The following is a 14,346-nucleotide window of genomic DNA, read 5'->3' as shown; positions in this document are numbered from 1 at the left end:
GCTCTTTTGGAAAAAGAAATAGATAGATAGATAGATAGATAATGTTCGGATTTACTTGCCTCCCCATGAGGGCAGAGTTAGACAAGGTCGGTTTTTAATGTGGGGGAAAGGAACAAAAATAAAAATTGTCTCAGTCATGAAGAATTTCTCCAACTAAGAACAAAAAAAATGAAGTGCAGCATTAGAACAGATACTACACTTTGCTCCTAGCCAAAACGCCAAGGAGCATAGCGTTTCATTAAACTTAGTTACACTGTTCATGGCCACCTTCAGTGGGGATATTCGGTGAACACTGACATTCCATGTCCGCCTGCTTGAGTATATTTACCTCCTCTTCTGTGGGTTAGACACAAGATCAGGTGTGGTTTTTGGAAAGCGAATGCACTAGGAGAAGTGCACTCTGACCCATACAAAATGCCTGAGCAGTCACGTTAGCATTCCCCAGTAGCAGAACCCTTCTCATGGAGAAAGGTAAAGCCTGGGAAGGTGAATCTCACAAAATTTTGAACATTCACAAACAGGGTGAGGAATCATTGGACTTTAAAAAAGCGTGGGCTGGCCTTTGGAAAAAGAGAGAGATGAATAGACAGATAGATAGCTTTCTTATTGCACTGAGCAAACTGGAACTGTCTCCATCATCATCGAGGAACGGCCATGTTTTGTGCTCGCCTGTTTGAGTTGTCAGCCAAAAAGAGGCTGAATTCTCTCTCCACGAAAGTCATGTGATTTCATTGTAAAGGTTAAATTCTCACCTTCCATCGGTCAATCACTAATCTATTCCACTAATGCCTCTTGTTATATAACAAGGTTTTAAATTTATTTCTGACAGTTTGCAGTATCTTATCAATTAAACTGCTTCTTTTTATTAATATTATCAGGGATAATATTAATAAATAAGAATTTATTTAACCTACCGAGTTAGATGATTTAGTTTGTTTTTATGACATATAAACCATCTATGAGTTATTTAATGCAGATTAAAGTTAGCATATTGTATACTGACAGAAATAAATTTTAAAATTAAATACATTATTATATCAACAATGATATAGCCTGAGTAAGTACAATAACAAGTGTAAATTGGCTAGTCAAAACAAAACAACTTTGATTTGTCAGCGTAAATGCTATTTGTGTCTTAGAAAATCCAACAAAATAACATTTATTAGATTACATGGTGAGACAATAACAAATGAAAATTGGCTAGTCGAAAACAAAGTTTGTCAGCTTAAATGTTATTTGGGTCTGATTTCGAAAATCTAACAAGATAACTTCATATGATAAATAACATACAATAATAACAAATGAAAATTGGTTAATCGGAAGCAAAATTTCATTTGTCAGCTTAAATACTATTTGGAACCGACTTTGAAAATCTGACAATATAATTTTATATGTTAGATGGAGTATCCACATGGAAAAGATAGTTTTAGAAAAGCCACATTTTCCCTAACAAAGCATCCAAAACAAAAAAAAAAAGAAAACAATGGAACTAACCTGAGGTCCTTTGACGGATCCAAAGTTCTTTGTTTCCACTTCTCCATATTTGGGCGGCCTCACACCATATTCAATGTAGATAAGTAATTGATCAAATAGGTCAGGGTACATGTTCTGCATGGCTTCTGAGCCGGTCTTGATGGCCTGAAAAATTTTAAAAATAAAAAAAAACAGTTTGCATTAATTTTTCACAATACAGATTTTCAGGACTGGAATAAGTATTTAAAAAAAAAAAGCAATTTGCATTAATTTTTCACAATATAGATTTTCAGGGCTGGAATAAGTATTTAAAAAAAAAAACAGTTTGCATTAATTTTTCACAATACAAATTTTCAGGGCTGGAATAAGTATTAAAAAACAAAAAAACAATTTGCATTAATTTTTCATAATACAGATTTTCAGGACTGGAATAAGTATTAAAAAAAAAAAAAACAGTTTGCATTAATTTTTCACAATACAAATTTTCAGGGCTGGAATAAGTATTTAAAAAAAAAAAAAAACAATTTATGGCAGTGCTTCCCAAACCTTTGTTCATGGCAGTACACTATTGAGCTCACAAGACTCCTATCACAAAATAAATCCATATTTTCTATTCATAAAGCCTTTTTATGCAATAAAATACAGCAGAAGCCCAGGACACGATATTAATCCTTTCCGTGGGTTGGATCGTAAGGTGAAATCGTCGTATGGTGGGGGTCTAAGCAAAATTTTATACAGTGCATAATAAAAATTAGTAACAAAATACAGCACAGTATATAATAAACGTATATATAATCAAATAACATAATAAATCCCACCGTAAGGTGAGGTAAATATAGTAACCCGGGGCTGAAAAAACATCATATTCCACATTGTAACCTGATAAACCCGTAGCCCGGGGCCACCATATCTCAAGGTTCTACTGTAATAAAGTTCAGCTTGAAGGTTAAGAAGATTAGCAGTAAGGTGTGTTTTCATCTAACTTGAAACCATTGCTTCATTAGATGTTTGGCTGCACATAACACACAATGGAGAAGGAATGTGTGTATCTTCAATGCAGTGAAATCTATCACTATACACCCGATAAACATCTGATTTTTTAAAATAAAATTTTAATATAATTATTATTGTCATGTTCAACTTTTCTTTTTAAAAAAGTGTCTATAATGAAGGGTAAAATAAATCTAACATTGCGCAAAATAATAAATTAAAGATAAGTTTTATCATTAGACATCATGTTTGTTCTATTTCTCTAATTAAAACCGTAATTTACAAATTACAATCCTGTTTTTTTGACAGGGTGGAACGACAAAATTGTCGCCCTAATAAAAATGACATTATTTCATTTCTGTTTGATAATAACCGGTTTTCTTTCTTTTTTTTTTTTTTTTTTTGTTGCAGGCCATCTACTAGTTGGCCAGTTATGTACAAACCCCAAGAGCAATATGAACCTTCTATCATGTTTGAAAGTGACATAATGTTCAACAAGCAAGATCAGAGATGTGCCATTGTCCAACTGATGCACTCGACCAATCCAAGTTATGAAAACAGGACCATTACCAGCAACCTTAAAATGCGTTACTGGATTGCCAAGAATAACAGGGACTTGCCCAGGATGATAAAAACAAAGTTTCCGGCTAAGTTGATGTGGTTTTAAATGCCACTTCACATCTTTGAAGTCAGCTTGAAAATCAACACCAAAGTGTATTTGGATATGTTGAAGAGTACGGTGATCCCTTAGTGCAATGCGGTGGTCGCTGGTAGATCCTGGGTGTGGCAGCAGGACTCGGCTTAGCTTCAGAAGGAGTGTTACGATTTTGTACGCTTCTCTCACTGCCCCCCGCCCACCGACCTGAACGCTCTGGCTTATTCCGTTTGGTCATACGTCGAGAACATTACTAACATGACCTCCCACAACACCAAAACCAGCCTGATCGCTGAGTATTCGCTGAGCTTCCATCGGCACTTGTGGAAAAGGCAGACTTGAAGGGGGATCAAGGTAGGATTTTTTGGTCTTATAAATCTACGTTTATATCTGAACTTCCATTGTCGGGTCCATACTGCATGGCATATATATTATTTCATTAATTGGGATGTTTATTGAGATGAGTATTATTTATTCATGCGAACTATTATCCTCATCTTTATTAGTTGCTGTTTCACGTTTCGACCAACTATTCCTATGGCCTTCATCTGATCAAGGCCAGAGGAATAGTTGGTCGAAACGTTGTGAAACAACAACTAAAAGATGAGGATAATAGTCCGCAATAAATAAATCAATAAATAATACTCATCTCAATTAATGAAATAATATATATAATCGAACGAAACGTGAAAATAACACTCAAGATGAGACCAGGAATCTGAAGAATGCAAATTATACTAAGAAACTTAATTCATAGAAATTCTGTTTCAGTTTTGAAACAAAAAAAAACTGCTCATTGTCAACTGACTGATTTATTAGAGTTTTTAACTTTTTCTTTTATGTGCTAACGAATTACCAGTTATTGTGGCCCATAAGCCACTGAAGGATAAAGGTTAATAATTAAATTTTTTGAGCCGTAATCGCTAGACAAGAAGTAATATTTTTATCAGATAAGTTTTCTATTTTCTTTTAAATAAGTTTGTTGTGCAGTCTTAATTGTCAGTTTTTCTTTTCTTTTTTTTTCTTCTTGTACTTTGTATTTTCACTAACAGAGGTGATTGCAGCCATTTTTTATCCTCGTAATCGGTCAGAAAACCAAACACCTGCACATGGCCGGCACTTTCAATAACCGACATTTCCTTTATCAAAAAAAAAAAAAAACCTCTGCCGACAGCCACCATTAGCACCCAACTCGACCTGAATCGATTTCCTAAAGCTAAACATTCCACAGAACTTATCTGATACAAGTAAACAATGAGAGACTTGGCTACGTAAGAACATTGACATTTCCGATCTGCGTCACACTTTAAAATGGTACAAAGTAATAGAAAGACTTGATTAAAGTGCTTCCTTCTTATGGAAACTGCAATGTATATTATACAGGTAGACAATGAGAAACTATCTTCTATAATATAAATCCCACCTGTCTGTTTAAATGTATGTATGCCTAAAACCTTTGACAGAGGCGACGGATTTTCATAAGATCGGTATCGTTTTAAAGCTCGACCCTTCGGACGACAAATATCAAAAAATTGGTCAAAAGCATTAATTCCTTCACCCTGAACTAGGCACTTTTCTACAAGGTGGGGTCGCTTCTTCTGCAGATATTTTCGAAAATCATCCCCCCTTTTCGATTGACTAGCCTTAATTTAAACCTACATAACTTCCGGTTTGGCGATGGACGCAACAGCAAAGATGTCACTTTTTTTTCACATTCTTTTCCTCCTTCGCGGTATGGGTTCGAGTCTGTCTACCTGCTTGCTACCACATTTTTTTTTTTTTTTTTGCCCAACACACACCTCCAAACGCCCAGGCAAGTCTATCTTTAAAAGTGAGAATGTGTGTGTATGTGCGTTCTCAACCTATATACTCAACGAATGTTTGATCTACAGACTTAAAATTTGGTATATAGGGTATTCAGACATGTGGAAAACTTTTTAATCAGTGTTCATCTGGAAAAAAGGGTTGCCAACGAAGTCATAATTGAAAAATTATAATTGGGGGAGTCATCAGATTTTTATCTGTTTATCAACTGTTTCACGAATGCATATGCGTGAATCGTTCACAGGACAGATTACTTATGTTAAGAATAAGTAGGTTGTTTGTTTTTATTTTATGGCATATCAACCCTTTTCAGGTTTTTTAATGCCAAATCCAATGAATTTGAAGAAAAATTTTTTAATAGAATTTATTTGGGTTTTTTTCAAGTCGGTTTCTAGTTAACCCATAGTTGGGATCCTAACAGGTACTACCACTCCGGGTCAGAGTAGACCTGGGAGCAATAGCAATTAAAAGGTGGCTCCACACTCCCCAAAGCCTGCAAGCTGGGGCATCACCATCGGATATAGTTTAAGGTCATATCCAGGACCAAGAATAAGTAGGTTTGAAAACAGTTTTTAAAGATTGTGTCAAGCTGGCCTAATGATTATCGTACTTGACTCACTGTCTTTAGGTTTTGGTTTCGATCTCAGCTTAAGTATTTTTTCTTTTTTTTTTTTTTACTTAGAAGTGAATTGTTTAGAAAAGGCATAATACTTGCATGCGCATGGCTCAGTTTCTTTTCGTTTGTCTTACTTTTTTTTTTTATATGAATTTAGCGTTACTTGTAATACCTACGGTATTTCTGTTTATAATAAATACGAAATCTGCATTAATCAAAATATAATATTTATGCATATCTTACGATTAGCAATGTCAGGTGGCCAACTAGTTCTACAATAAAGAGGAATGTGTATGTACATATAAGTAAAATTATATAACCATCAGAAAAATCTCTACACAGATCGATCTATGTTTTGCTGACCATAACAGTCTTGTCAGGGGTTCAATAATCAATTACTGAACCCCTGATCCCCTGATGAGACAGTTAACATTGCTATGAATCTGTGCAGAGATTTTCTGACGTTTTTATAATTTTACTGATGAAAGTTCTCGATACGTATCGAACACTTTTGAACAGATATTGGTTTTTAATTTAATACATTTGAACTTCTCTAATGCTAGCAGGGAGTCCCGACGTTGTCCGGGATTGAATAAACGAATGTTTCACACTCCATTATTTTTATTATCATCAAAATCGGTGAAATCGATTTTTCAATCAAATCGATTTTTCAATCAAATCGATTGATAGCCTGCTCTAGGTGGGGACCCATCGTGGTGCAATGAAAAAAAAAAAAAAAAAGCTTCACATGCTTCCCAATAATGACTTAGTCCACAATATATTGTAGTCGACACTGCACTGTAGAAGAACCTACTGTTGACTTTATATGTCTAATCTTTCTACTTGTGCGGCAAGAAAGGCTTGAATTTAAATTTAAAATGAAAAGTCAAGTAGCATGGTTCAGTTGTGCTCCAAACAGAAACATTCATTTCGAACGTGCGTCTGTCATATCAAAGAACCTGCTGTTTATTTTACATGCCGGGCGTTTCTGCTTGTGTGGTAATAAAACTTCTCAAAAGCACTTGTGAAGTTAGGCTGTTAACTTTGGTCAAAATCGCCTGTTCTTTCTTTCATCAGATATTTTCAATTATACTTATACTTATCGAATACATTCTGATACAAAACTTATCTAAGAACACTGTCAGATACATAAAATAACAAACTCACAGGAAAAGTTCCTTTCATGTGTGTGTGTGTATATATATATATATATATATATATATATATATATATATATATATGATTACTTTATTTAATCACATAAATTAATATACAAATATATAATTTTATGCGTAAATTTTCAATATTTACATTAACATCTCACAAGAATGAAACGTGGAATATTCTGTATAGATTAATTGCCATAACATCTTCATAACTTACTATATATACAGTTGTGCCCGATATTATTCATACCCCCCTTGAAAATTGAGTTTATTAGGTGTAACTTTTGTAAGAATTTATTGTTTACGTCCATATTGATACATATTCTTAATAAACCTCTTCTGATCATTTTCGTCATTTTAAAATCTCGGGATACTTGTAATAAAAGAAATATACAGCTATTTATAAAATCTGCAATGTTCAAAAATAATCATACCCCCTTATTTTTTCAGTATTAATCGAGTTTCTGACTGTTTGTTTTCTGTTTGATTCTTATTTTGAATGCTTTTATACAACCTTTGATTAATTTCATTTCGTTTTTTGCATTTTTCAGAAATTAAAATGATATCAACTGAAAACCAATAAAAGAATAAAAATTATTAGAATGGGGAAGAAAAAAGAGCTTAGTAATGATCTTAGGACTAAAATTGTGAATTCACATAATGATGGTTTAGGTTACAAGTCAATTTTCAAGAAATTTGAGGTCCCTACAGCAACAGTACAGAGCATCATCAAAAAATTCCAGAGCCACCACACAACAAACAACTTGATTGGTAGAGGAAGAAAAAGGAAACTGTCTGCTAGAGCCACCAGGAATATTGTAAGAAGTGTTAATGCAAATCCAACCACCACTAATAAGGACATTTTAGAAAATCTGGAGTCTTCTGGCATAAAAATATCAAGGCAAACATTGCAAAGGACTCTGCATGAAAATGGTCTGAAAGGAAGAAGACCAAGAAGGACTCCATTGCACACCGGAAAACACCTTGCAGCACGTCTAAAGTTTGCTAGGACCCATGTGAATTCTCCAGAGTCCGTTTTCTCAAGTATTTTGTGGACTGACGAAACAAAAATTGAATTGTTTGGCCATATGGATGCTTCTTACGTTTGAAGGAAGAAAGGAGAAGCTTACAACCCAAAGAACACCATACCCACGGTGAAACATGGTGGTGGTAGCCTAATGTTTTGGGGCTCCTTTTCGGCTAGTGGTCCAGGTAGTTTGGTCAAGATAGATGGAACCATGAAGAAGGAGCAATATTTGGAGATACTCAAGAAAAACATTAGACAGGATGCGGAGAAGCTCCATTTAGGACCAAACTGGGTCCTTCAACAGGATAATGATCCAAAACATACTGCCAAAATAGTCAAGAAATGGTTTGAGGATAATCAAATTAATGTTTTGAAATGGCCTAGCCAGAGTCCCGACCTGAACCCTATCGAAAACCTCTGGCACATATTGAAAACTGAGGTTAAAAAGCGGAAACCTAGAAATTTGAGGGATTTGGAGAACTACTGCATTGAAGAATGGTCAAAAATCAGTGTTGATGCTTGTAAAAACCTTGTTGATAAATATCCCAAACGGTTACAGGCAGTTATTAAGAATAAAGGGCATGCTATTGACTATTAGTAAGAGAGGTATGAATAATTTTGAACTAGTGCCATTATTATTTTTCTTTGTATAATGTTTCAAACTTGCATAATTTATTTATTTGTTGAGTTTAAATTAAATGCTTATGCTTGATTTATTGTTTGAAATCCCTTTAATATTGTCTACCTTCTGGTTTGAGCAATATTCTTATAGAAATCTCAAAGATCCGAGGGGTATGAATAATATCGGGCACAAGTGTGTATATATATATATATATATATATATATATATATATATATATATAAAATGATTGTATTGCTGCGGTTTCCTAGACGTTAATCCAATAAAACTCTGAAGTTAATAAAATAGTGCTTAATAACAAGCAGAGCTGTATTATTGTATATTTTTTTTTATCTATACAAACATTATTGGCTACATATGTGCATACCTGTATCAGTTGTGAATTTTTTATCCCCCCCTCCATTTACTTTCCGGTTATAAAAAAAAAGTTTAGAAAAAAAAAAAAAAAACTTGTAAATTTGCATTTAAAACCAGTTGAAACTAGCAGATTGATGACACTGGGTTTTGAAAGAAACTATAGCTAAAACATGTATGCACATATGTAGCCAATAATATTTGCATAAAAAAAGAAAATTATGCTCTCTCTGTCTCTCTGTATATATACATATATAAGGTAAATAAATTTAAGAAATAATCATTTATGTACACTCCAAGAATTCAGCATGAACATTTTTGTGTACGATTGTTTCTGAGTCGACATGGGGTTTTATTGATATGTCTCATCGTCACAACAGGAAACTAACAAGCTCAACGTTAAAACATATCACCACCAGTGTGAACACAAAATACATACTGAAAATTGAGAGGTAGAGAAAAGATTATACCAAGGTAATTACAACTCAATTACATCTATATATATATATATAAGAGCGAAAATGTATGTTTGCTTTTTGTGTCTGTCCAAGAAAGGCTTTTTTCAGAGAAGCGGTCGGTCGCCTAACAACTTTTTAAAACTTTTTATATCACATGTAAATCGTAATATCTCAGAGTTAACAACGGAGCTCGCCTGTCTATTTAATTCGCTCGACTTCGGGAAGATAAATATTCAACAGTTTTCGCTCGCCGCATGTAGGCTAGGCCTTTTCCTATAATGAAATGCTACCTCGCAGTCAAAAGTTGACCTCATTAAGTCATTAAAACGTGCACCTGCTAATTTAAGTAATTAAATAAATTCAAACGTGTTTCCATTAGCATCTTGCGGTGGCGCAATGGTTAACGTCGTACGTTTTTTTTTCACACTTTAATTTACAACTTTGCCTCAAGGGTTTGGGTTCGATCCTCATGCTTACCTATCAAAACATTTTTATTTTAACCCCCCCTCCCCCGGAGTTTTGATTTACCCAAAACCACACACACCTCCAAACATCCGGGCAACGCCGGGTACCCCTCGCTAGTCAATTATACAATGAAGCACAATATATATCTAGTTATTTCCATAAAAATGTGTGATAACCAAACGGATGAAGAAGATGCTATTTCAAACTTAAGCATGACAGACAAATAGATAGCTAGAGCAAATGCTAGCATATATTGGGTGCATTTTTGAAATTGACTTACAAACTTCTCTCTGACCAGGTCTTTATTTCTCTCAAGTCCATCCTTATTATTTCCCCTCATGTTTTTCTTTGCCTTCTTTGGACTGAACCTGCTACCACTGTTGTTCTGCATATACTAACTCACCATGCAACACATGTCCGCAACACTCACTGTCCAAGTTTAACTTCTATACATCATTATGCACATGCCTGATAGATTCTTCCCTTGGTCGGTAGTGGTAATGCTCTGCTGGTTTGTAATGACATAAGTTCCTTGAACTTACTCCACCCACTCCTAATTCTTGCAATTACACTAACACTTCCTCTACTCTGTGCTCCAATGGTAATGAAACTTCCGGAGAACCACACTAGCTTTACAATTCAAATACATTTTCTCCATCTCTGAGTTCTAATCCCTCTGGAAAGGAGCTACTCCGAGCACCATTTTGACAGGGTACAAAATCAGCCTTGAAATCTAGTGAGCAATAAACTGATTTGCTTTGCATATTTTGTAAATAAATAGTCTGTAAATAATAGATTCCATCAAGCCTGTGTATGGTATCCTGACAGGTACTCGAATTCTGGAGTAGAATGAACCTGGGAGTATTAACAAATAAGGGATGGTTCGCTACTTAAAGAACAGAGTTGGTATAGTCAGAATTAGAGTGGCTGACAGGGTTGGGGAGTAGAGTAGGCAGAAGGAGGACGACATATGAAAAATTAAAATAAAAAAAAAAACAAAAACGTAGAAATGGCTATGGAAATGGATTTCAGAAATGAGGAAATAAAGTGGAGGTGAACACCTGCTACAGATCTTAAAAGGTTAGTAGTGTTTGACCTCTACTGCCTCCACTGAAGTCTACAGGCCCACTGGCACCGTTTTGTCTCCAATAGCTAAATCAGGATGAAATGTAGGATCATCTCTCTGAACCAAATTCTTTTAAAAAGGAGACTTTGTTGGTTTGGTCACACTGCACGTTGCAACTCAGGAGAGCTCATTCACAAAGCAACAGATCCAGAACCACTCCAAGATTGGTAAAAGGTGCCTGGGAGGCTAGCTGAAGATGTGCCTACACACCATTAATGCCAATGTTGTATCTAGATCCGGTTCACATGTTCGCCACTGGTCTTTGGACTCGCTGCCCATAACTATCTTGGCTATTGCGAACCATCATGCATAGTCTGCAATCATCCAGATACTCTATGTTCTATGGAAGGAGCCATTTCAACCTATCCTGGGTGAATGTACCCTCAAGTCAACACCTTGCTCAAGGGTACCGAAGTACTTTAGCAACACTATTTACTTAAGGGTGTTTTATCATGGGAGTAACCCTTTTTATGACCATTATTTACTTGCCTTGAATAGGAGAAAAATAAAGCTGCTTAAGAATAGGAACCCTAGATTGAAACAAAGCTAAAATTGCCTGAGTCTAGAAAGACCTCTCTTACATTAATCTAGGAGAGAACATATACTACACTTTGATTTCAGCATGAATGTCAGAGTGTTAATGGAATTTTTTTTCTGAGCGATAGAAAAAAAATAACTCAGAAGATTTTTTAATGTAAACAAGTTTTTGACGAGCTGTCCCCTTAATCCAATTTACCATTAATGATTAATATGATATTGTTCCCTTGACTACCATACACTCATTAACCCTTATCCTCGAGTAGCCTCCAGGCCTTGATAAGTGGTGACTTCTTTATAAAAAAAAAAAAAAAAAAAAAAAGAAGAGAACCAGCCGCCCTCTGGGGTGGTTATCAGACCAAAAACAGATTGTCGGGCATGTTATGCTGGTGTAGCCCTGTTTACTGTCAGTCCGAAGTATGTTTCTATGCAACTGTAGGAGATTCACATTCCCAAGCTTTACCTTTTCACCCTTTGAGAGGAGTTAGTTTATTACTAATCGCTTGAAACGCCTTTACTAGGAAATGCCGATGGGATTGCTCAAACAATATTTGTTTGGTCACATTGCTCTTCCCATAGTGTGTTAACTTTTCAAATCCCAATTACGCAACTTTGTGTCTAATTTTCCTGCTGCGCAAGAAAAATGACCAAAAACTCAGAAAGGGAGGCTGGACTTGTTCTAAGAAAATTAAAAAGAGGTTTTAATGATATCTCATTTCTGATGCAATTCTCTATGTATATAAAAACCAGGTACGGCCAATGATGGAGTATTCTTGCCATATCTGGGCAGGAGCTGCTAGAAGCAGCTTATCCTGCCTTGAAAGAGTTCAAAATAGACTTTGTAGCTTAGTGGGGGGGGGGCTTTTCTCTTCCCTGCAACCTCTTTCCCACAGAAGATACGTTGCAACCCTGTCTCTGCTTTATCGTTATTTTCATGGCAAGTGCTCGTTTGAGCTTCAATCTATGGACCCCCGTCTCATCAAACTTTCACAAAAAACACTCGTCTAGCTAAAACCACTATCAATCATTTCCCACACTCTTTATCTGTGCCTAAATCTAAACGTAGATTCCATGAACAAAGCTTCTTTCTTAGAACTGCACGCCTGTGGAACTATCTTCCGTTTGCCTGCTTTCTAGCTGACTACAATTTGATTGTCTTCAAGTCCAACATAAACAAGTTCTTGATGAACCATCCCCCTAAGTAATTCAATTTACAAAATTTCCACTATTTATGTATACCCATTAACCCGTATCCTCAAATGGTCTGCGGACCTTGATAAATGGTGACTCTTCTGTAAAAAAAAAAAAAAAAAAAAAAAAAAAAAAAATAGATGAAAGAAAAAAAGAAAAAAAAAATGACCAAGACTATCGTACTGTGGAATATGTATTGTTATCACGACAATGACCATTACTGCATCCATTCTACATCTTTTTCTTCCCAGATTTGAAAAACAGACAAGTCGAAACCACTGACAAGGCAAAAAAAAACAAAACTTCTGTTTCTACTGGATGCACAACAAAGGATATAATCCTACAGAGGAGGATTACTGGGTTGGAAATAACATCCTCAGAAGTGTATCGAGCAAAATAAAGGCTACGAAGGACAAGACCGTATTTTATCTATGCAGTAAATTGAATTATGTCCGCCTGTACGTGTTTGGAGCGTGTACAGACTCCCTCACAACGAGAAACAAAATGCTGAAATTCGTTCAGAATGATCACAGATGAATATGGATTTTATAGAGTTTATTAGTCAATCTGTCTGTGAAGCATTTTTTCACACATCAATGCTACTATAGACCGTCACAAATCCATCCTGTTATCGACGATTACACCCGTATATATCACGATACCCAAACTTAACAACTTTTATAGTCATAAAAATTTAACCCATAATCAGTTTCATATGCTCTTCCGAGTTTATAGATACAATGCTTGGCCTTTTGGTCAAGATCAAAGTGTAGTATCTGTTCCGGCAGATACTGCACTTAAGATAATTTGTACCAGTCAATGGAGGGGAAACCCTCTATACTGGGACAATTATTATTTTTGGTAACCAGAGTGACCCCTTTTAGGGGAGCTGGTTTTTACCTCACATTAAAAACGGCCTTGTGCCTAATTTGCTCAGTGGGGGAGCAAATAAATACCATCTGTTCCGGCAGATGCTGCACTTAAGATAATTTGTACCAGTCAATGGAGGGGAAACCCTCTATACTGGGAACCGCCTGGGTAATACCTAGGAGGTCCACCCTCCCAGGCCTTGCCACCGGGCTTTCCGGTGGGGCAAGTTTATTGCTTGCTGCCTGAGGCGCCCCGACCGGGGAATGCCGACGGGGTTACTCAGGCAATTTTTAAAATTGCAGGAGTGCCCCTCCTTTAGGGGAGCCTGCGGGGTTCCCACTTTCCGGCCTTGTGCCACATAATGCTGATGTGGGCAGCATTTAAATAAAAACCCTCTATGCTGGGACAATTATTATTTTTGGTAACCAGAGTGCCCCCTTTTTGCCTACTTTTAGGGGAGCTGGTTTTTACCTCACATTAAAAACGGCCTTGTGCCTAATTTGCTCAGTGGGGGAGCAAATAAATACCATCTGTTCTTCAGATGCTGCACTTCTATTTTTTGTTCTCTTTCGGTGGAGGAGAAATCCTTCACGGCTGAGACAATTTTTATTTTTGTACCTTTTCTCCACGTTAAAAAACGACCCTGGTGTCTAACTCTGTCCCGTGGGGAGGCATAGTAAATAGGTACATTTTAAATCTTTATATCATTTGGGCGATCGGGTTTCGATCCTGGCTTGAGGTAGTTGCTTGTCTAGCCGCACTGATGAGCTGCGAAACAGTACTGTATGTGGATGACTATAATGCTTCCTATCTTAGGTTGAGCATTTTGGAAAGTGATATAAAAATTACCCTTAGTGTATAAAGCGATGCTCTTTGTGTAAGCAAATTGAGCTTAGGTATTTGGACAATGTCAAAACATTGTTAATTCACTGCCAGCATAGCAGCGGCCATATA

The 14,346-nt window shown here is 36.0% G+C and overlaps 1 protein-coding gene across 1 annotated transcript in view; it reads right to left on the bottom strand.

Moving 5' to 3' along the window:
• Positions 1-14,346, bottom strand: part of LOC145256176 (protein MON2 homolog) — a 1,437,553-nt gene that overhangs the window by 229,592 nt on the left and 1,193,615 nt on the right. Inside the window, exon 29 of the mRNA XM_080114764.1 lies at positions 1,495-1,638. Coding sequence (XP_079970890.1) covers positions 1,495-1,638 — 144 coding nt within the window. The remainder of the gene's footprint in view (positions 1-1,494; positions 1,639-14,346) is intronic.

This window comes from Euprymna scolopes, chromosome 32, assembly GCF_053919585.1.
Source record: "Euprymna scolopes isolate OS-2025 chromosome 32, ASM5391958v1, whole genome shotgun sequence".
In the NCBI taxonomy this organism is placed as follows: Eukaryota; Metazoa; Mollusca; class Cephalopoda; order Sepiida; family Sepiolidae; genus Euprymna; species Euprymna scolopes.
Note: the sequence above shows the minus strand (reverse complement) of the source record. Positions and strands in the feature narration are given on the sequence as shown.